The 24,656-nt window shown below is 38.9% G+C and overlaps 1 protein-coding gene across 2 annotated transcripts in view; it reads left to right on the top strand.

Annotated features, from left to right (window-relative positions):
• The window catches only part of TTC27 (tetratricopeptide repeat domain 27), a 174,465-nt gene that overhangs the window by 69,729 nt on the left and 80,080 nt on the right, over window positions 1–24,656 (top strand). For both annotated transcript variants that reach the window (XM_087863743.1, XM_045809106.2), the window contains exon 11: window positions 21,661–21,756. In XM_087863743.1, the coding sequence (XP_087719869.1) occupies window positions 21,661–21,756 (96 nt within the window). The remainder of the gene's footprint in view (window positions 1–21,660; window positions 21,757–24,656) is intronic.

The raw sequence follows: 24,656 nt of genomic DNA, 5'->3' as shown, positions 1-24,656 counted from the left end.
TGGAGAGCAGCGTGAGATAAAATGTCGGAAGGGCTGACTGTTCTAGTTCTGGTGTCAACCCTCATAGAAGGCTACAGAATAATGTGGATTTTCTCCTCTGAGTAAAAGGAACTATGGGTAACATGGCAAAAGTCAGGTTGAAAGAGAGTCTTAGAGTACGGTAGCATTTATTGGTGAGAATAGAAGTAGAGACCTCAGCTGGGGGTTATTTTCATTGGCCTGATTACTGGGAGCAGACTTAGTATGGATAGAAATACAAATGCAAGAGATGATTTACGTAGTTGTTCTAAGTTAGAGAAATCAGTTAAATTACCTTCAATGAAACTGAAGGTAAAATGAAAGATGGTGAAACTTACAACTCTTGTTTTTTTTGTATGGCTGCTTAAATTTAAACTCTTAGGGAAAAAGTGTTCAGAATAAGATTATTTTTCAAAGAGAGGTATCAGGAAACTAAACAATGTGAGAACTTTAAAAACAGTCTTTATTTATTTATTTATTTTTATAATAATATTTTTTATTATATTATGTTAGTCACCATACAGTACATCCCTGGTTTTTGATGTAAAGTTCCATGATTCATTACGTGCGTGTAACACCCAGTGCACCATGCAACACGTGCCCTCCTTAATACCAATCACCGGTCTATCCCATTCCCCCACCCTCCTCCCCTCTGAAGCCCTCAGTTTGTTTCTCAGAGTCCATAGTCTCTCATGCTTCATTCCCCCTTCTGATTACCCCCCTTTCTTTATCCCTTTCTTCTCCTACCGATCTTCCTAGTTTTTATGTTCCATAGATAAGAGAAACCATATGATAATTGTCTTCCTCTGCTTGACTTATTTCACTTAGCATTATCTCCTCCAGTGCCGTCCATGTTGCAGCAGATGTTGAGAAATCGTTCTTTCTGATAGCTGAGTAATATTCCATTGTATAAATGGACCACAACTTCTTAATCCAGTCGTCTGTTGAAGGACATCTCGGTTCCTTCCACGATTTAGCTATTGTGGACACTGCTGCTATGAACATTGGGGTGCATATGGCCCTTCTCTTCACTACGTCTATATCTTTGGGGTAAATACCCAGTAGTGCAATGGCTGGATCATAGGGTAGCTCAATTTTTAACTTTTTAAGGGACCTCCACACTGTTTTCCAGAGTGGCTGTACCAACTTGCATTCCCACCAACAATGTAGGAGGGATTTAAGAGCTTTTTAAAAGTGTTTTGTTGTTGTTGTTGTTTTTTAATAAATAGCTCCCCTGCATTCGAAAGTCTGTTGTTGCCAGGTAAAAGCAGATGTTTATCTGGATTAAGTGAAGTTTTTATTCAAAAATCCATGAGATAGGGGCACCTGGGAGGCTCAGTCAGTTATGCAACTGCCTTCAGCTCAGGTCATGATCCCAGGGTTCTGGGATCGAGCCCGCATTGGGCTCTCTGCTCAGTGGGGAGCCTGCTTCTCCCTCTCCCTCTGCCCCTCCTCCAGCTTGTGTTCTCTCACTTGCTCATTCTCTGTCTCTCAAATAAATAGGTGAAAAAACCTTTTAAAAAAAATCCAGGGGCGCCTGCGTGGCACAGCGGTTGGGCGTCTGCCTTTGGCTCAGGCCGTGATCCCGGCGTTATGGGATCGAGCCCCACATCAGGCTCCTCTGCTGTGAGCCTGCTTCTTCCTCTCCCACTCCCCCTGCTTGTGTTCCCTCTCTCGCTGGCTGTCTCTATCTCTGTCAAATAAATAAATAAATAAATAAATCTTAAAAAAAAAAAAATCCATGCAGATAAAAAGCAAACAAACAAAAAATCCATGAAAACAAAAATCCCACGTTCCTTTCCAGAACTTATCTGTGTCAGCATAGTTTGGCAAAACCACAAGAGGGTTACCAAGTTATTATAAATGTCAGTGCTACTAACATCCCAGTTAGCAAACATTTATTGAATTCTTAGTATGTCCCAGGTACTGTATTGGGCCCTGGGTATGCTAAGATAATTAACATGTAAGCTTTCAGGAGCTTACATTCTAAGGGCCAGATTCTTTGTCTTGGAATTATTTTCCACCTCCTCTTTTTCATCTCCCTCCCCCTGTCTGCAAAATACGATGCAGTTACCATGTCCTTCTGCTTTTCTTCCTACATACTGTTTGAATTTATTGAGGGCCTACTATGTGCTCTACAGTTTGTCACATATTGTTTTAACCATTTGACTTCTTTTCACCGAGTCACATCGTACCTCAGAGCCCTTTATGTTATTGTCACAAGTTGTTTTCTCCAAATTCGTGAGACAGAGATCAGGGTTCAGTGCCACTTTAAGAGAAATAGGAGGGAGCAGGATTGGGCTGAGGAAGAAGTCACACGGAGGTGCGGGCCCAACACAGCCCAGGCTGTTTCCCATGCTGAGCGTCCCCCTGACTTTCTCCCTACCCTTCCCCGCCACTGGATATAGGTGGTCCTGGGAAGGGCCGAGACCTCAGGCCAGGTGCTCTGGGTGGCTGTGGGGGACGCTGAGACAGCTGACAGCCGGGGGCCACGTGCACACCCCACTCCCTGCAGCTGGGCCTGGTGTAAAGCCAAGAAGGAAGGTGAAGGTGTGGTTTCATGATCAGCACTTTAAATTATTCATGCTAATTGGCCCTATGGTATTGAAGTTTATTTATTAAAAGCTCATTTCACACTAAGCAGAATGTTGAAATAACCGAAGTGTTAAAATGATCACATATGCATATTTTATTAAAATGGGTGTATAGTTTTTTGTTTAAAGAGACTACACATAAATTTTTTAAATTTTATTTTGGGAAACAGTTTAAATGGGTTTTTGTTTTCTTTGCCAAAGTTTGGCCTTAATACAAATAGTACTAGATTACATTTATTTATTAATGAAGGGCATACTGAGTTAGAAGTGATTTGCTTTGCATTTATCTGGTACATTCATGTCGGCGTGTGAAATAACTAAGTCGTCATTCAGTTTTCTTTTGGCGTGGCAGTTAAACTCATAAAGTAGAGGTAAATTTGTAAGTGTATAGCACAACTTTGTCATTGGAAACCTGCTTTATTCTCTGAATTATGTACATTATGTTTTTGGGCATCAAATAACAAACGGATGTGTTTGAGGAAAATAGATTTGAAGAAGGAGCCACATCACCATGCTCTCGCGTTGTGCCCTGTCTTGGCCTTCGTATATCTCGTATCTCCCCGTCTTGCCATCCAAATCCTGCATTCTGAAGAGAATTGTGTACCTCTCTGCCTGTAGAACAGGATGAGGGACTTATTATTTCTGCCTTTGCAGGGAGATACCACAGAGAAAATCACTTCACTCCTCAACCCAGAAATTTTGGAAATTAGCCAGATCATGTGACAAGGTGAATGCAGGATTTATCTAATTTTCTGCCCCTTGTTGAGCCATTTACCTCATCACCTGAACTCTTGCCAATTCTCTGATTCCGAGCTTGATATTACTGTGCTTGTTGAAGTTGCTGCGTCCCCGAAGAATAAGAGGAAAAGGATTTTTCAAATACCTGTATGTATAAAACAATGTTTAGGAGAAATTTTGTTTTAGTTTCTGTGAAAATCTGTTTCCTTCATCAACTGTTATAGTGTGATAAAATGATAAGCTCTTAAGGCTGAAAGAAAAATAAGCCAGAAGGAGTTATTTAGGGAAGAGCTTGGTCTTGTCATATTACGAGTTGAGGAAGTGCAGGTGGGATGAGGTCAGGTGACTCGACTCAGCTGGCCTGGCTAGTTACTGACGGTCTGGACTGTAACTTGCACGGTGATGATGTGATGGCAGGTCCTGAAGGTGGCAGGTTTGGGAGGGATTTCTGAGACATGCCAAACTTAAAAGGAGAATATTGCATCCCACCGAAAGGTAAATAAACCAATGTTACAAGATCCACAGAGGAAAAAAGAACTCCAAATTGAGGAGAGTCCTTTAAAAACACCTTATCTCATGAAAATTCTTCTAGGCTGGAGTTCTTGAATGATTGCATGTTTGGGGCTGTGATGATGGTGCTAATGCTGAAAAAATGGTGTTTATGGAAACATTGTTTGAGTTGTTATGATTCAGAAGCAAAGAATTAAAGCGAGATTATATTCTCCAGTACTTATTCATACCCTGCTTCTGATGATTTTGTGTTCATTATTAAAATAATCTCGCTAATGAATTGTAATTACTCAGTTATCTCTTAACCCTGTTAATTTAAATGAGGACAGTCTGCCCCTGTTCAGGTAGCTGTGCCTCTGCGGATGATTTTCCAATAGGGATCTTTTCCTTCACCTTTGAATTTCTGGGAGGACAGTGCATTGAACTGGGAATTGGAGATTAGAGCAGTTTTCTGTCACTCTTTGTACTACATTTGACTTTCTTTACTGTGGTACTTAATTGAGATTTAACAATTTTTGAATGAGTTTTAGTTTTCCAAGAACATCTGTTCTTGATACTGGAATTGTATACATGCTTTGATGGTATAGATGTTTTCCATCATATTTGATTCTGGAGGGAGAAGAGTCCAGAACAAGACGTTTGGTACTGTTGTGGAGATTATCACTCCAATATAGGCTAAAACACTTCTCTTAAAAGCTGGGAATCCTGGGGTACCTGGGTGGCTCAGTCGGTTAAGCGTCCCACTCTTGGTTTCGACTCAGGTCGTGATCTCAGGGTTGTGAGATCGAGCTCCATGTCAGGCTCAGTGTGAAGTGTGCTTGAGATTCTCTCTCCTTCTCTCTCTCTAAAATGAATAAATCTTAAAAAAAAAAAGCTGATAGCCCTTTCTTTACATGGCTGTTTAATTTCTAGTAATGATTAAAGGCATGTCGTAACAAAAACCTTAATTAGGGAAAAACTGGTCACAGAAATATAATGTCAGGATTTATACAGTGAGCCTCTTGTTTTTGAATAATTTCATAAAGGGGTCCTTCATATTATTTTTTATACTGAGGGAAAATCACACTGCTGGTATTATATCTAACCCCTGGACCAAGTCCATGGTTAGTAGTGGCAAAGTATGTTTTGTTTTTTTAAAATTATGTCACTGTTTTTAATTGCTTTTAATTATAGAAATAATACCTGCTAATTATAAAAAGTAAGCAGTAGAGAAGCAGAAAGTAAAAAACTGTTTTCCCCCACCTTGCTTGCCTTCCAATCTCAATTTGTAACCTTCTAGACTTCTTTCTCTGCATGAATAACCAGTATGCTTAAACATCAGCGGGATCATGCAGTCTATATTACTTTATACTTTTTTGCCTCATAACAGAACAGCCTGATCAGCTCTGCATGCCAGGACCTGTGGATCTAGCTCATTCATTCCAGCAGCCATATGTCACTCTGTTAAATGGAGGTGCTATAATTTATTGAACCTATCACCTATTTCTGAAGGTGCCCTTTAATTAATGTATTTTGATTTTTAAACTGCATATTAGAAACTTTCACACTACACATAGTAAAAAAAAAGTCTACTCAGAAGGATCTCAAATGCAAGGTGTAAATTCTCCTCCAATTCCCAACTCACTTTTTAGCAGTTTCTTTTTGTTGTTCTCGTGGTTTCCATTATAACTTTAAATAGTTACACTTCTATTACTTCTTTAAATGCTTGTACTCCTTTTCTTGCTTTCCAACTTAATTTTTTTTAAAGATTTATTTATTTATTTGAGAGGGGGGTGGGAGGCAGAGGGAGAGGGAGAGAGAGTCTTAAGCAGACTCCACGCTGAGTGTGGAGCCTGACATGGGGCTTGATCTCACGACCTTGAGAGCACAATCTGGGCTGAAACCAAGAGTCAGATGTTTAACCATCCGAGCCACCCAGGCACCCCTTGTTTTATCAACTTTAGATAGAATCTGTTGCCTCCACACTATGAATTGTGGGTAAGTCAGTACATTTCTCATTCCCTCTTTCATGTTTATGCCTTTTTTTTTGCAATGGTTAGGGATTGTCACTCTGGATTTTAGTCTGTAATTTATGTCATCTGTGTTTAGTCATATGTTGATTTTTAAAATTTTAAATCAGTTTTATAATATTATAATTATGATTATATGAGTGTTTTAATTATATAACCAAATACTGTGATTGTACCTATGGAGAAAAAATCATATGCTTTGTCTTTGAACTTTTGCTATTGACGAAGGGTGTCACAGCAATCAGGGTCCAGGGATTCTCCATTTGTTCCTTTCTTGCTTTTTTTTTTTTTTTTTAACTCATTTTAGGTCATAGCTACCACTGTTTCTTTGATCTCAGTTGTTACATTCCTTGTTTTCCTTGTCTTTTTGTGTTACTTCCTGTGTAACTTTCATCTAAAGGACATGGGTGGTAAAATTTGAGTCTTTGTGAATGTATTTTTCCATCAGAATTTATTAGTTGAGTTGGGTATAGAATTCTAGTTTCAAAATAATCTTTCTGTAGGACTGTAAATGAGATCATTTCTTTAGTATCTTCCAGCATTCCAGTTTACTGCTAAGTGTGGCAGTTTAATTATTGTTCCATTTTTTAAAAGATTTATTTATTTATTTGAGAGAGAAAGAGAGTGCAAGCAGGGGGAGGGGTAGAGGGGTAGAGAGAGAATCTCAAGCAGATTCCCTGCTGAGTGAGGAGCCCAATATGGGGCTTGATCCCATGACCCTGAGATCATGACCTGAGCTGAAATAGAGTCAGCTTAACCGACTGAGCTGCCCAGGTACCCCATTATTGTTCCATTTTAAGTGATATTTTTCTTCTCTTTTTGAACATTTTTAGAATTTTCTCTCCATGCTTGGAATTCTGGATGTCTGAATGTGAGCATGGGTTCTGGAGTCATACCACCTGGTTTCAGATTCCAGCTCTACCATGTACAAAGGGTATTTTCTTCCATTATTTCTTTAATTATACCTCTCCATTTTTTTTAAAGCCTTTTTCTCTAGTTCAGTTCTGCCGTTGGAATTCTAGTAAACTTATGTGAGACCACCTGAATTTATCTTGTATGACTCTTACCTTTTTTTGGTGTTTTTTTTTTTTTTTTTTTTGTAGTTTTGCTTGATGTTGTGGGAGATTTCTTTGACCTTTTTTTTTTCTATATCTCTAGTTTTGATCATTAGCCTAATTTCTAATATTATTCAGTCTATCCTTGTAATTTTTTATTTTGATAATTCTTTTTTTTCTTTCTCTCTCTCTTTTTACAGTTATTTTCAGGTATATAATATAGTGATTCAACAGTTCTATGCACTTTTTTTTCAGTGCTCATCAAGATTAGTTTACTCTTAATTCCCTTTATTTCATTAAAAATAATATTTGACAATTATTTTTAATTTTTAGGAATATTGTATTTTTGTGATTGTTTTTTCTAATACCCTTTTCTTTTTATATTGCTGAGATATCTCATTTAATTTATTTTCACATTGTTAATTAGAATTTTAAAAATTCCCTTCTTTCCATGAATTCTCTCTCCTCAGTAGTAAATTATTTTATATGTTCATCTTGGCCTTTCTTTTCTTGGTATTGCTTTTCCTTAACTTCCTGATGATCACCAGTGTTCATTGTATTAGCGGTTAATGTGAGCTGCTTCTGCGGTTATATGAGTTTCTTTGTCTGAGAGGCCTTTCCCTGGAATGGAAGGACTGACTACATACTGCGCACCTGGCCAGGGTGTGTCTAACTGGCAGGCTTCGTTAGGATTGCCAAGAATCTTCTCTCTACCCCTTCCCCTAGGGCCTTAAACTCTGGATCTGAGGTAATTGATGTTATAACAGAGAAGCTTCTCTTTTTAGATAGGCCCCATATATCCTGTTGCTTTATTCCCTTATTCTTTTCCTCCACAAGACATGTAAGATTTGGACAGCATCCCCTAGATGGTGCAAGCAAGCAGTGTGCTTCAGCCTAGGGGCCAGAGATGGTATCCAGAGGAGCTGGTAGCAGCGCCAAGATCCCAAGTGAAGAGCCAGTAACAAGAGATATAGAGACCCTCCATGAGGAGGACCTTCTCTCAGTGCTTGTCTGAAGCATCAGCCAGTGGTAGTAAGTCACAGAAGTCATAGCCTAGAATATTGGGTCACCTTCCCCAGAGTGATAACCCAACAGGTGAACTAAACAATTTGTGAGGTTTTCTTAGCTCACTGAACTTAGAGAAACTGCAACAGATACGAAAGGCTTCGAGTGCTTAGAAGAGGCACCTTTTCATCAAGAACAAGGTTAAAATGTTTAAAGGAGGGGGTAGCAGGGTCAGAAAAAAGGCCTAACAGTTCAGAAAATGTGTATGAGGTTGATAATATGCAGAATTAGCTCTGAATCAAATATGTTAACACAGGGCCTCCCTTTCTACTCCTAGACCAAAGCCAGATCCTGGGTCATGGCATCTCATCAGAAGTGCCCTGTGCCTGTAGTCATCAGGAGCATTTGGTAGGAGGGCGGTAGTTTGGGGCAGACGGCCAGCTTATGTGGATCATCTCAACCTTATTTATTTATTTTTTAAAAAGATTTATTTATTTTAGAGAGAGAGAGCATGCATGTGTGTGAGCAGGGAAAGGGGCAGAGGGAGAGGGAGAGAGAATCTTCAAGCAGACTCCCTCCTGAGCGAGGAGCCCGACCCAGGGCTCCATCTCAGGACCCTGAGATCATGACCTGGGCCAAAATCAAGAGCTGGCCACTCAACCAACTGAGCCATTCAGGCGCCCCTCAACTTTAGAATAATTATGTAAGTGTGTGGTTCTCTCAAAGAGATGGGGATATGACTGCAAGAAAGAAGGTAAGGGACCCAACTGTAGGATATAGTATTCAGTTATACTAAGCTGGAAGCATGTTCTCAGATGCAGGTAAGAGCTCCCTAGTACCCCCCAGTTTCCCAGCATGATGTCCAGCTTTATAGGATGGCATCGGGTGCCGGAAACTCCCCTTGGCATTGACACAGAGGTGAGGGATAGTTTATGCCCACCTGGGACCTCCCATCCCTCAGCCAAATAATGATCGTGAGGGGAAGGTGTCCCCCAGCAGACCCAGGCTTCTGACCCATCTTAGCTTCAGTCTGAGTTTTGTGAGAAAAGGATTGCTGAAGTTATTTTATCCCACAACTAATGAGAGAATTATGCCACTTTAATATCTTCATTTCTCACTGAGACTGTTGTAACTCTTCTTACTTTTTCTCCTCACCAACTGGTTGGTCCTTTCGTTGAAAAATCAAAAATCAACTGACCACATGTGTGCGGTTTATTTCTGGACTGTGTTTTTTCTTTTTTCTTTTCTTTTCTTCTCTTTTCTTTTCTTTTCTTTTAGATTTTATTTATTTATTTGACAGAGAGAGAGAGATAAGGAGCACAAGCAGGAGGAGCTGCAGAGGGAGAGGGAGAAGCTGAGCAGGGAGCCCCTTGCGGGGCTGGATCCCAGGACCCCAAGATCATGACCTGAGCCAAAGGCAGGCACTTAACTGACTGAACCACCCAGGCACCCCTGGACTGTGTTTCCAAAGCTATATTTTAGCATTTATTAAATTATATTATACTTTATTTGGAAGCCTTTCTAACATCACATCTAGAATGTGAGCTTCTTGAGGGCTCACGTCTTCTGTTTCTTTTACTTTTGTATTCTTAGAATAGGCATTCAGTGGGTGTTTGCTGCATGTTGAATTTGAAAAAAAATCATGTTTGAATTAGCTACTTATTAGCAGGACAATTTGAGAATTGGCTAAATTAAAGATTAAATTTTCATCTGGCACTTGAGAAATCCATGAGCTGTAGAGACCAGCCTTTCTAATATCATTCCAGTCCAGATCTTCAGCTCAGGGCCAGAGCTAACAGGAACAGAGCAATCACCGTGATCACAAAGGTTAACGTAGTGTTCCCAGAAGGTAGTAATTCACAATTTGGTTGGTTGTATTTTTTGAAAGGGAGGGAAAAGAGATAAAGGAATGTAACTTTTTCCTTACAGCGTTTCCTAAAAAATGATGAATTACATGTATAAATCACTACTTTTTGAGGTCTTTAGAAGTGATAAGAGAACTAGAGTTCATGAATTCACTTAATTAACTAGAAATATGTTCACTCTGTGTTTCTCAACATATCTAAAAACCAAAGCTTTTTCTTTATATTACAGGCGAGTCATTTGTTCTGCAATAAAGGCTTCTCTTTCATGTTTTAGTGTCTCGGGCTATGTATGTGCTCTGGGATATATATATATATATATATATATATATATATATATATATATCTTCATAAAAACACATCCTCATGCATTGTACTTGGTAGGCTTCGTATTGACCTTGATGTGTGACTTTTTGTGTCAGTGGAGAGTGTGTGCCCTTGTGGGGCACATGGTCTAGTAATTCCCACTGTCTGTGGCTGTACTGGGCTTGCCTAAGGAGTGGGTATGGCTTCAAAATTTGAGAAATTGCATTTGATTTTTACATTTATTTTATTTATTTATTTTCTTTCTTAAAAGATTTTTTTATTTAATTTTTTATTATTTATTTATTTATTTTAATTATAATAATATTTTTTATTATATTATGTTAGTCACCATACAGTACACCCCTGGTTTTGTTTTGTTTTTTCTAAAGATTTTATTTATTTATTAGACAGCAATAGAGACAGCCAGCGAGAGAGGGAACACAAGCAGGGGGAGTGGGAGAGGAAGAAGCAGGCTCATAGCAGAAGAGCCTGATGTGGGGCTTGATCCCATAACGCCGGGATCGTGCCCTGAGCCGAAGGCAGACACTCGACCGCTGTGCCACCCAGGCACCCCACATCCCTGGTTTTTGATGTAAAGTTCCATGATTCATTACTTGCGTATAACACCCAGTGCACCATGCAATACGTGCCCTCCTTACTACCCATCACCAGCCTATCCCATTCCCCCAGCCCCTCCCCTCTGAAGCCCTCAGTTTGTTCGCAGAGTCCATAGTCTCTCATGCTTCATTCCCCCTTCTGATTACCTCCCCTTTCTTTATCCCTTTCTTCTCCTACCGATCTTCCTACTTCTTATGTTCTATAAATGAGTGAAACCATATGATTATTGTCTTTCTCTGCTTGACTTATTTCACTTAGCATTATCTCCTCCAGTGCCGTCCATGTTGCAGCAAATGTTGAGAAATCATTCTTTTTGATAGCTGAGTAATATTCCATTGTATAAATGGACCACAACTTCTTAATCCAGTCATCTGTTGAAGGGCATCTCGGCTCCTTCCATGATTTAGCTATTGTGGACAATGCTGCTATGAACATTGGGGTGCATATGGCCCTTCTCTTCACTACATCTGTATCTTTGGGGTAAATACCCAGTAGTGCAATGGCTGGATCATAGGGTAGCTCAATTTTTAACTTTTGAAGGGACCTCCACACTGTTTTCCAGAGTGGCTGTACCAACTTGCATTCCCATCAACAATGTAGGAGGGATCCCCTTTCTCCACATCCTCTCCAACATTTGGTGTTTCTTGCCTTGTCAATTTTTGCCATTCTAACTGGCGTAAGGTGGTATCTTAGTGTGGTTTTGATTTGAATTTCCCTGATGGCTAATGATTTTGAACATTTTTTCATGTGTCTGTTAGCCATTTGTACGTCCTCATTGGAAAAGTGTCTGTTTATATCTTCTGCCCATTTTATGATTTGTTTATTTGTTTCTCGCGTATTGAGTTTGAGAAGTTCTTTGTAGATCTTGGATACCAGTCTTTTTTTTTTTTTTTTAAGATTTTATTTATTTATTTGACAGAGACAGCCAGCAAGAGAGGGAACACAAGCAGGGGGAGTGGGAGAGGAAGAAGCAGGCTCATAGAAGAGAAGCCTGATGTGGGGCTCGATCCCAGAACGCTGGGATCACGCCCTGAGCCAAAGGCAGACGCTTAACGACTGCGCCACCCAGGCACCCTGGATACAAGTCTTTTATCTGTAGTATCATTTGCAAATATATTCTCCCATTCCGTGGGCTGCCTCTTAGTTTTTTTGGCTGTTTCCTTGGCTGTGCAGAAGCTTTTTATCTTGATGAGGTCCCACAAGTTCATTTTATCTTTTGTTTCTCTTGCCTCTGGAGATGTGTCATGAAAAAGGTTGCTGTGGCCAATGTCGTAGAGGTTGCTGCCTATGTTCTCCTCTAGGATTTTGATGGATTCCTGTCTCACATCGAGGTCTTTCATCCATTTGGAGTTTATCTTTGTGTATGGTGTGAGAGAGTGGTCAAGTTTCATTCTTTTGCATGTAGCTGTCCAATTTTCCCAGCACCATTTATTGAAGAGACTGTCTTTTTTCCACTGGATGTTTTTTCCTGCTTTGTCAAAGATTAGTTGCCCAAAGAGCCGAGGGTCCATTTCTGGGTTCTCTATTCTGTTCCATTGGTCTGTGTGTCTGTTTTGTGCCAGTACCATGCTGTCTTTGTGATCACAGCTTTGTAGTACAGCTCGAAATCCGGCATTGTGATGCCCCCAGCTTTGTTTTTGCTTTTCAACAGTTCCTTGGAGATTTGGGGCCTTTTCTGGTTCCACACAAATTTAAGGGCTGTTTTTTCCAGTTCTTTGAAAAATGTCATTGGTATTTTGATCGGGATAGCATTGAAAGTGTAGATTGCTCTGGGTAGCATGGACATTTTCACTGTTAATTCTTCCGATCCATGAACATGGAATATTTTTCCACATTCTTCTCTTGAATCAAAGGTGCTTATAAAGATAGATTGAAGTTTAGAGCTTTTCAAACCCTTTACCCTTCTACTTCAGTAAAATTTAAGAACAGGTTTCAGTAAGAAGTCTTTTCATTGTGAGGGGCAGAAACCACATTCAGTCTGGCTCTAAGAAAGGAAATGTACTGGCCATTGTGACTGGGAAATCATGGGGTATTCCAGTCTCAGTGACAGCTGGATTCAGGGGCTCAAGTCGATCATCAGCTCTTTCTCTTTCTGTCTTTTCTCGCCCGCGTTCTCCCATCTCTGCTTTTTGCTGCCTGCTTCAGTATCAGAATGTCTGTTGTCTGAAAAGCACCAGCTTTCGTTGTCCACAGGCCTCACAATCCAAGAGGAAGAGAGATTATATACTATAACCAAGGTTAAGCCCCCTAACCTTGTGCTTCGCTTCTCCTCTCTTTGTAGAGCAAATGGAGCAGTAAGTGGGGCCTACCTCACACACATGTTGAGGGATTAAATGAGTTGATGTTTGTGAAACGCTTGGAATAGAGCCTGACACATAGTAAACCCTCAGTAAATCTTGACTGCTATTATCATCCTCTCTTAACAGTAGGGAAAGTGTAGGTACGAGAAAACATTGCCTGGTCCTTCATGTAACTTACTAAAAGCAGTCATTACTACCTGGAACATTGAAAACTTTGGGATAATTACAGTGCTTATCATTTAATATACTGAGTCATGCCATTGAGTTTCTTAAAAATTGAAAGATGAAAACACGTCCATTCTAGGTCTGTACTTCACCTGCGTTAGTAACCATTGGCAGCGTTTGGAAGTTACTGAAAAGTATACTAGGATTTGCTCGTGTGACTATTGCTGCTTTTATATGTTGGAATGGTTATGATTAACTACTGTTTATTTAGAATTGTGTATAGTTACTACTGTTTACTGAACGTTTATATGCCAGGTGCTAAATAATCCTAGCATATAGGCATTATCTACATTTTTACTAATGAGGGAAATGAAGGATGGAAATTTTAATGACCTATCTAAGGTCTTATAGCTCAGCTGGAATTCAAACCAGGTCTCGCTTGGATTTTGAAGTCCATGCTTTCCAAGTTAATCTATCATGCTGTCGTGTTCTAAGGAAGTTGCGAGAACTGGCATCATCTAGAGGAAAGGAATTGAATGAGCAAAGGCAGGAAACAGTGAATGTAGGCTTTTGTGAGGAAGGCTTGGGTTGCAGAACCCTGCCTCTCAAGGCCAGCAATTTAGGTGAAGGGGGAAGGAAATGGAATGCTCACTCTCAGGATGAGGTGCTGTGAGAGAAGAGAACACACAGGTGGGCGAGAATTGGCTTCTGTCACGTCAAGGCCAAGCAAAGGAGCTGCTGTGAGGCCTGAGGCTGAAACCAGGAAAAGGGTTTCATCAGAATAGTTTGGTACAAAATAGGTGATGATTAGTTCATAGATGAGTGGAATAAAAGAGTGGGGCAAGTGATATACAGCATAAAAATGAACTTTATTATTAATAGTAAAAAAAAAATTAAAAACTCTAGAAAGTTACAGAAATGTAAAAAATAGGTAACAGCAAAGGAGCTTTAGTAAAGGGATGGAAGAAAGGACGCCCGCTTCCAAAGGTGGCACTAAATGATAACTCCAGTTAGATTCCAGGCGGGGACACATTTAAGTTGTCTAGACGGAGTCGGATTGTGTTGACTGAACGGACACATCAGTTTTCCCTGGGAGAACACCCTGTGCATATCCTAACAGCCTTATGCAACATTTCCCAAACTTGCCTGAACATGTGAACCACTTCTGAGGTGCTTGTTAAAATATAGCTCTGCAGCCCAGCCCTGAGGGACTGATTCGGGGTCAGTGTGAGGGGGTGGTGATTATTAGCGCTTCTGAGAAAGACGGCCTTAGGCAGAGGTCGGCTGTTAATCTTTAGTAGCTCCAGATGTTTTTCTGTCTCAGGCCCTGTACTTGGAGAGCAGAGGCCAAAAGGGCATTTACCGAGGCCTGGAGGCCAGTGTCGTGATTTAACAGGAGGGCGAGTGCCAGGAGGAACCTTAGATGTGAGTGTTATTAAGTGTCACAGAATCTGGGGCCCATTGACGTTGAGCTCTGACAAACAGGAGCTTTGCATTGACACCTACTGAGGAAGGTAGGGTGTATTTATCATTAAACTTAACCACTTTAACCTTTTTAGAAAAGTTGATACTAGGAGTTTAAAACTTCTACTTAGGTTTTAATTATAAATATTTGTTATTCTTTGCGCTCTCATAATCCTTGCAGGCTGATTTGTGTTCTCATTTCCTAATTTTTAAAGATGAGATGATGAAAAAGAACTTCTGAGTATTTCCTGAGGTGCATGGGTGGCTCAGTCGGACTCTTGATTTCTGCTCAGGTCATGATCTCAGGGTTGTGAGATCGAGCCCCGCATCAGGCTCCGCATTGGGCGTGAAGCCTGCTTGAGATTTTCTCTCTTCCTCACCCTCTGCGCCCCCTTAAGTATTTCTTTAAACACTAAGCATGGAGAAGTTTGGGGAGAAAATTGGAGGTGGGCAGATGTGGGGACGGCATTCAAGACAGTGCATCTGACAGTTCTAAGTCAGCAGTTTTCAAAGGGTGATTTGTGGAACCCTGGGGGTCCCCAGACCATTTCAGAATATCCTGTGGATATTCTCTGTAATAATACTGGGATATTACTTACCTTTTCACTCTGTTCATACTGAATCAGTAGAAGCCGTGGTGGGGTGGGAGGGTCAAACTGCTGACCCCCTCACCTGAATCAAGGTGGGTGCGCCAAACCACACTGACAGTCATCATATGCTTCACCGCCACACATTCGTAATTTCAAAAAGAAAAAGTGTTATTTATAATTGCCTTTGATAAAGCGGTAAATATTATATTATTAAATCTTTACCCTTGACAGTGTATCTTTTTTGATATTCTATGTGATGAAATGGGAAGTACTTAGAAAACACTTGGGCCGCATGCTAACGTACAGTGGTCATCTCAGGAAACAGCTGAGCTGCCTGCTTTGCTCATGGAACATTATCTTGTCTTGAAAGAACTGCTGACACACTTGGGGTATTCAAACTTAGGTAGCTGGCGGAAATTTTCTCAGACATACAAACCACGGAGTGAGCTCATCACTTCAAGGAGAGTTAAGTGACAATAATTTGTTACCAATGATAAAATCTTGAGCTTTTAAGAAAAAAAAATGAGAGTTTTGGGAAACTTGTATCTACAACTATGAACTTGACAGTTTCCCAATACTTCAGGTATTTGGATGAGAGTTTTCTCATGAGATGTTGGTGATATTAAGGCATATAATTTTTTAGTATTATGTCAAATATGTCAACATGTGGAAGATCTGTACATTTTCCAAATGACTAATACAGGATGTTAAAAAAAATCAAGCGTCTGTAAAAGATCCATTCAAGGTTCAAGGTAGACCAGTGAGTGGTTTTTTTTTGTTTGTTTGTTTGTTTTTTTACCAGTGGATTTTACTGTAACAAAGAAAAGTTCATCGATAGGATTTAAAATTCCACATTGCAAGTAATGCTAAGAAGCCACCACATGTTGAATTTTGGTGTAGTATCAAAGAATCATATCTACAATTAACTGCAAAGCTGTTAACATACTCCTCCTTTTTCCAACCACATAGCTGTATGAGGCCAAATTTTCTTCCTAGACTTCAGTCAAAATATCATATTGCCACAGATTGACAATAGAAGCAGATATGATGTCATCTGTTGAAATGTGAGACATTAAAGAGATGTCCAAAAATGTAAGACATGGTCAGTTTTTTCAAGACTTGAAAAAGTTGTTTTTCCTAAAAACATTGTATTTATGTTAATATAGTACATCTATTATTTTATTTTAAAATGGATTAATAAATATTTAAATATTTCTTTGTTGTAATTTCTAATATGGTAAGTGTTGATAGATTATAGCCCACATAAACAAAAGCACTTTGGAGTCCCTAATAATTTATGAGTTGAAAGTCATCCTGAAACCAGATAGTTTAAGAACTGCTGATCTAAGTTATGACGAAGAGGAATGCTCCCAAGTGGCTATCTGGACTTTCTTGATTACTGCCTTTTTATGTTCATCTCTTTGGTCTGGAATCAAAAAAAGACATCTAGGTTCTCCCAGCCCCCATTAGTAGACCTAGTTTCTACCAGCCCACCCACTAAGGCTTTTTCTGTGTCTAGAACAGGAAGCAGTAAGTGAAGTTCTTGAGCAGGCCATGCCCGGACTTCTGTGTTATGGGATTTAGGTGGGGGGAAAAAACCAGTTATGTAGTTCTGAATATTTTTCCACTGAGAGGGTGCTTTTTGTTTTCACAGCTCTGATAATTTTCTGCTTAGTATTTATAAGGTACAGTTTTAATGAAGCTGTCAACTTGGTCTTTGGAATCAGGCAGCCTATTTTTTTCATAGTTTTATGACTTTGGGCAAGTCATTTTTATTTCTCCGAGCTTCAGTTTCCTACACATGAGGTAAAGTTGGTCTAACAATAGGTTTAATGGTGTTGTCGATACGTACTATTTATAATAGGTTTAATTCTCGTTCCCTTTGATCTTACTGGAAATTTTCTTGGACTTGGGGGTTTGAGGCTGCAGTTAGCTTGACTACTCTATTTGTAAATCATAGCTGAATGACTGCAGACTCCTGTCAAAGGAAACTATTCAGCCCAATTGTTGGATATATTTGATTAAGTACATATTTTTATAATAAATCCAATCCTCCTTTATACACATACATACACACACACATGCACAGAGATTGTACAACAAAGCAAGGTGATTTGGCATATGATCAATCATACCTTTTAGATTATCGGCTAATTTCTACTTGGCTCTTCAGAAATACGATAAACACTTTGATATCACGCTAGCAAGAATGAATAGCCTTCAGTGAAAGGGTCGGTCCTTAGGGACTAGCTCTGTTCTTTTGAAGATATGTGTGCCATACTTCTAGATATGAGCACATAAATAAAGTCTAAATCATACCAGACCTTGTTCAGAATTGTCCTTCTATACTAAATCATTCTCCATGTGCTAATTTTAAAATGTAGGCTTGATCTTCCCTAGTTTTTTGTGGAAGTTCTTTCTCTACTGAAAACGGATCTGTGAAAAGACAGGGGACATCATTGCTTTCTGTGGTCTTATTCTTTTATTCCCTATTCCATAGAAATATCTCCTGACCTGTGGCACTGTGGCCCCTGAAAGGTTTGAGAGTGGTTTTTAGATGAGGTTAGGGAATCTGTATGCACGAGTACGTTTTCTCAAAGGACACTCAAAGTCTAAATGCTTTGAGGTGGCATTTGGGGGAGAAAATGACATTAAAAGGGAGCCTTAAAACTTGATAACAGTATCATATCTTAACAATATATACATCATGAAGTCATCGTCGGTGTGTCCCAGCAGTTATACCTGGATTTTCTGTGACTTGGCTCTTCCCCACCTCTGGACGGAGCCCTAGACTATTCCTCACTCCTTACTCATCATCTTTTCCATTCATCCGCATCTCTTCCATTCATCCGCATCTCTTCCATCACCCTCCTGGAGAATAAATACTTGCTTTCAGTTCTCAATGATCCAATTCTTAATGGTTGATTTAGGGTATATTTGCTTGTCTTTGTCTGTTTTTGGCATTGCCATCATTCCTTAAAGATCATCTCCTCATACCAGTTTTAACTTATCACCAGGTGCCTATGACTTTCAGGTGTGAAAATCATGAATTTAGAAACTAGACAGAGAAAACGGTGCAAGGGTAGGACACTGGGTTAGAGACCAGTTACCTACATCTCTGGAAGTACATGAAAGCTTGCAAAGGGCCCATTTCTCACGGAGTGCACTCTTTATGCCCGTGTTCATGCACATAGATCCACACAGTAGTAACTGGGGCACCACCTTCCTTCATTCCCATCTCCTGGTGCTGAACATCCTACCATTGTCTTCCAAACTATCTGGGCATTTGGTTTACCTCTAAGGAAATTTGCATTCAGTTGATGGTGCCTATAACTAGCTAACAAACCTCAAATGCTTGAAATGAGACAAAGTACTCTTTTGATAAAGCCATATACCCATTGAATGCAAAGATCCTTTCACAGATGGATGCCTTTGTGGTTTAATAACTTGCTTTTTGGAGATAAACCTAGAACAGAATCCAGGTCACTTATGCTTACTAGCGTGGTTTCTCCTGTAAAACACTTGAGTCTATTTGTATACAGTGGAATTATTTACCATGCCTGTAAAGGACTCCAGTTTGTTTAGATATAATGGAATTATTTCAGAATGAGTTGCTAAAAGAAATCCTGCTCGGAGAAATCTAGAGATGTCCCTATCTTTGTAGTGAATTAGCAAATAGAAAAGAGTACTTCAGTAGAGGATATAGGCAATTACAGCACCCCGTCATCCCTTTCTTTTGTATACTAATTTAATGTTCTTAATTTTATGGGTAGGTAGATCTTATTTAGGTGGCTGTCATGCTTAAAGTAGGAAGAAGTACATTTTGTGCAGGAGCGAAGATAGGTTAAGATTCTGTCATAATCGTTACATACTTATGGCCTAATCAAGTTCTTATGAAGCATGACTGTTCTTGTGCAGGGGCTTATTCACGGAATCCAGCTCAGATAATGTTGGTTTTTTGATCTCTCTCCTGTGGTCTTTGTGATTTGGGGGAGTATCTGAGAATATCAGAGATGCTTAGATACTCTGAGATCATCTGATCCTTAATATATTAAGAAATTTTTACTGAGCATTTGCTATATTTAAGCTAGAGGCAGCACCTACAGCAAGCAACATGAGTTTTGTTTGAAAATAAAGTGTTTTTCGTGTAATTAGGACTTCATAAAAGTAGGTGTTGTGATGTTGATTTGGGCCTTTATTATTATTATTATTATTATTATTATTATTATTATTAAATAAGCATTGGTTATTTTTTCTTTCTAAGAAGAAAATAGATATAAAAGGAAAAATTTGCCCCCTTTTGATGAATTAATTCAGTGAACCTTTTATTTATGTATTATAACCATATGTATTCAGCTAGAAGTTTTTCTTCTCTCTCTCCTACAACTAAACAGCTTTGGGCAGAAGCATGCAACCTTTTTACTATTAAGTTTCTCTGAAGTAAGGCCAGAAAGCTTTAAAAATATTTTTACCAAGATGGTTTAAGAGTCTGGTTATGTCTCAGTTTGTTCTGATGGACTTGATTGAATAACATCTTGGATTGTCAAAGAAGTGATGTAATGAGTATTTTCTCATTCTACAGGATATTCTTAGGCTAACAGATGTATCTCCCACCTAGTAAAATACAGAAAACCTCCAATTTAGGAGCAGTTTCCCTGCTTAGAAACTGATCTCCTTGTCTTGGGTTTGTACTGGGATATGTTAGACTCTTCGTTGTTTTCTTTCTTCTGAGGAAGTTAGACTTGCTATCTCTTACTTTTTTTTGAGGTTTTCGATTTTACAAATTCATTTCATAAAAATCTGAAACAATTTCAAACTTACCGAAAAGTTTTAAGTACAGTGCAGCTGTTTTTTGGTATCCTAAATTATTGGAAAGTAAGTTGCCAACATGGTACTTCCTTGTCCTCAAATACAAGGACCTTCTCCTACATGATCCCACTATGTGCATTGACATCAGAAAATTAACATTGACCTCTCATTACCGTGAAATCCTCATAAGATAGGCTTGTGAAAACCAGTCAACTGGCAAAAAAAAAAAAAAAAGAAAGAAAGAAAGAAAAATTGAGTACTGCATTGTGCAGAAAAGGTCATGATAATTCATAGTTGAGAGAAGGTATAAGTATGTGTCAGACAAAATATATATACTTAGGATAAACTGAATAACATATTAAGAGGCAGGTGAAGGTGATCGTGGGAATGGGGCTGTTGTACATGCATTTGCTTAGGACCTCAGAGCGCAGCTGCGTTCATTTTGATGTTGAATATGTGAGCTCTTTTGATGACTGATAATTTGATTGCTGGATCGTGCCAGCCTTTGACTTTGCCGTTGGCCTTGGTACCTTTTCTCAGAGTCCACTGTCTTGGTCTTAGTGGTCTGCTTCTTGGTGTAGTTTTAGGAGATCAGTTATTCATTGTAGGAATTCAGTACAGCAGAGGGCTTCTTCATTGCGTGCACCTTGTAGCTGACCACTGCATCTCAAGGATGGTCTCGCACGAGTGAACGTCCTGCCTTAGAGCTCTATTGCTGAAGAGGAAGAAAACTTGCTCTCTGTGACCAAATAGACCCACCTTTTGCTTTCACTTTATTCCTGAGAAAATAGTCCTAAATGAAGTTCTGCATATAACTTTTCTCTGATTTATATTAGCAAGTGCCATTGTCGAAGTAAATTATGGTTGTGAGATAGATAGGCTACAGAACAGTTTTTCTTAGAAAAAGTAAAAAGCCTGGTAAATTTAGGCTAGTTCTTTGAATGAATCATTATAGGGAATCTTAGTTTTAAAAACTATTTTATGGACAAGCTTTTAATGTACATGTTTATGTTAATGTTGGTTAATTTTAAAGTTTTTTAAATGGTTGAAGAAATTCAAGAAAAAATTCACACATTTCATCACCTTATCAAAGTGACTTGTGGGGACACCTGGGTGGCTCAGTAGGTTAAGCGTTTGCCTTCAGCTCAGGTCATGATCCCAGGGTCCTGGGATCAAGCCATGCATCCGGTGTCCCGCTCAGTGGGGAGTCTGCTTATGCCTCTCCCTCTGACCCTCCCCCTGCTTGTGTGCTCTCTCTCGCTCTCAAATGAATACATAAAAAATCTTTAAAAGAAAAAGTGACTTGTGTTCTTTATTGTTTATATGTCCATTTGTATAACTCTTCAGTAAGAGCCTTATTAATATTAAAAGTTATTACAGAGGCACCTGGGTGGCTCAGTCAGTTATGCGTCTGCCTCCAGCTCAGGTCATGATCTCAGAGTCCTGGGATTGAGCCTCATATCGGGCTCCCTGCTCAGCAGAAAGCCTGCTTCTCCTTCTCCCTCTGCCTGCCACTCCCTTGCTTGTGTTCTCTCTCTCTGTCAAATAGATAAATAAAATCTTTTTAAAAAAAAGTTATTACACATATAGATTCTGATTATGATATGTCCTCTTAAGGCTCTTGCAGACCAATTTGAAGACAAGACTACATCTGTATTGGAACGTCTGAAGATTTTCTATTGCTGTCAAGTACTCCCTCACTGGGCTGTTCAGGTATTTTTGTTGCTGTTTGTCATTGGGTATGGAAAATACTTTGCTTTTGAAAGATAAATACCTGATTTTTCAATTTATGTTCGAGTTTTCAAATAGAATAAAAGTATCTAGCTGGGGATTGCCAATTACTTCAAAATGCTCTTTTGGCTAAAATGATATTAAACTTTGAAAACATTTTTAAAAGAATTTAAAACAAGATTAAATTAGAATCCTTGAAATTAAGTAGTGGGAGAACCACAGAAGCTTTCATTTTCAAAATAACTTTAAAAGCCCGTTAGGACCTTCTGCTTGAGAATGAACCTTTTAACCGAGTTGTTTACAAAAACAACTTAAAGCATTTGTTTCTTGCTCGGTATGGTGAGGTACCGTTGTTCTTTTTCTGGGATGTAAGAAGACCTGTGTAGCTCCGAAAGCTCCCTATTGGGATGGAGATTCAGGCCCGTGTTATGGGTGTCATTCCCCTATTTTGTAAAATTTTAGCACTGAAGGCGACTTAGACACCTGGTCTGGTTTCTTAATATTACAGAGAAGAAAACTGAGGCCCAGTGCAATGAACTACACTTCTCCAGTGTTGATCACACAGCTGGTCATGAAGTAGATCTCTGGTTTCCCAATTGTTAGTCTAGTTTCCCTCCTTTCCTTGTCTCTTCGTTGGGTTGTAGTTATGCGAGCTAATGACAACCAGCTTTTATTGCATGCTTAGTATGACGCATGCGTTTTGTTCTGCATTTTGCACACATTATCTTACTTTATTGCAACAATTGTGTGAAATATCCCCATTTTATAGATGAGGAAGCTATGGCACTTAGAAGTTTAGTAGAGTGAAATGGTGACGGGCAGAAATTTCTATATAATTTAGTAACTTGTCATTTCAGCCAGCTTCCTGTCCTCTCATGGATTACATAGGTAGTGATTTAGAATTGTAAGTGCCAACCCACCATTCAGTGACGCTGAATCCCTACTGTTAGATTTCTTCGAGTATGTCCTATTCTTAAGCACGGAGTAAAGTAGGGGATTTATTACATACTGGAATTCACTTTATTGAAGGAGTCTCGATATAACAGGCAAATAAAAAGCTTTGTTATATTATCTCAAAAGGAGTGCCTTCTTTATCAAGAAGGTGTTAACAGCTGGAACTTTTTGGCATGTTTTTGACCCCGATCTATGAAATTAAGTGCCTTGTCCTATGTAGTTTGTGATGGATAAACATCTCAGATTCTGAGCTATTATTATAACAAAGCATGTATGTTGAGGGTTTAGCTTTCAGTCTGTTTCTGAATAGAAGCATTAGGAAAATTAAATACTTTTCAAATAGAATTTAGGCACAATGTTTATCTTATCTGTTTAGGAAGCTGTGGATTTTAGGATCTTTAGGCAGTTAGATAAACATCCTGTTTCATTAACAATTTAAATCATTTTTTCTTTCATTGTAGCGAATGACCGTTTCTTTATGTATTATTTTTAAAGATCAAAAAGTAGTAGCATAGTTTATTGTAAAAAGAGAATCAGTCTTTGCCTCTAGCTAACCCTAACAGCTTAGGTGCCATAACTTTCCTTGTCTATTCAATGAAAAGATTAAACTACTTACCGTGTGAGCACTAAGATTTATTCCAGCTCCCATATGCGATATTCAGTTTTTTAAAATGTCCAAATATCTTAAAATAGCCAAGTTCCCCTGATTCATGGCATATGGAAGAATTAGATCATTCCCTTTACTTATTTTTTAAAATATATTAGCTTATAACTTTCAGGTACATTTCATTTTACTTTCTAATTTTGTCAACCTAGATTTTCCATCCACTGGCTTCTTAACTCTTAAATATGTATTGAATTTTGAAAGAGCAGTAAAATTGTATTTAAGAGAAAACAACACAGTTCTCACTAATATGAAACCATGCATTACTCAAGAACTTCACCCACTTTTTTTTTTTAAAGTAAGCTCTTCACCCAGAGTGGGGCTTGAACTCATCACCCTGAGCTCAAGAGTCACATGGTCTACTGACTGAGCCAGCCAAGCGTCCTGAACCTCACTTTTTAAACCTTTTTAGTATTTTTTTCCATTCCTGCAGGATGGACCACTTATAAACCACAATATATTTACTTTTTTAATATGTTTAACTTTCAATAACCTTATCACAATTTGCCCCCTTTTTTATCTGCCAAGGCTGGGAAATAAAATAGTTAAGTTTTTTAGAATGTGTTCTAAATAAATCTAGGTAGATGGGAGTGAGAAAGACCCAGAGATGCTTTCATTAATAAAGTGCCCAAGTGCTAATGCATAGATTTTTGTCATTTATGTCAACTGCTTCAAGTTTTTATTATTTGTTTATTTGAGGTTCAATTTCATTTTTTCCCAGTTTGAGATACAGCTGACACATAACATTGTATTAGTTTTAGGTATACAACATAATGATTTGATATATCCATATATTGTGAAATGGTCACCACATTGAATTTAGTTAATACCCATCTCCTCACATAATTACAATTTTTTTCCTTGTGGTGAGAGCTTTTAAGATCTATTTTCTTCACATCTTTCAAATATACAATACAGTATTGTTAACTCTAGTCAGCATGCTGTACGTGACATCCTTAGAACTTACTTATAACTGGAAATTTGTATTTTTTGACCACCTTCATCCATTTCTCTCACCAGCACCCCTCAACCTCGGGCAGCCACCAGTCTGTTCTGTTTCTATGAATTTGATTTTTTTAGATTCCTCATGTACGTCAGATTCGTACTGTATTTGTTTTTCTCTGTCTGATTTATTTCACTTTGCATAATGCCCAGCAGGTCCATCCGTGTTGTCACAGATGGTAAGATTTCATTCTTTTTTGTGGCTGAATAATATTCCACTCGTGCGCATACGCGCGTGTGTGTGTTGTGTCTGTTGTGTGTA

Source organism: Ursus americanus, chromosome 7, assembly GCF_024610735.1.
Source record: "Ursus americanus isolate L20-20 chromosome 7, mUrsAme1.1.p, whole genome shotgun sequence".
Classification (NCBI taxonomy): Eukaryota; Metazoa; Chordata; class Mammalia; order Carnivora; family Ursidae; genus Ursus; species Ursus americanus.
The sequence above is the reverse complement of the archived record's forward strand: the minus strand, read 5'-3'. Positions and strand labels throughout refer to the sequence as shown.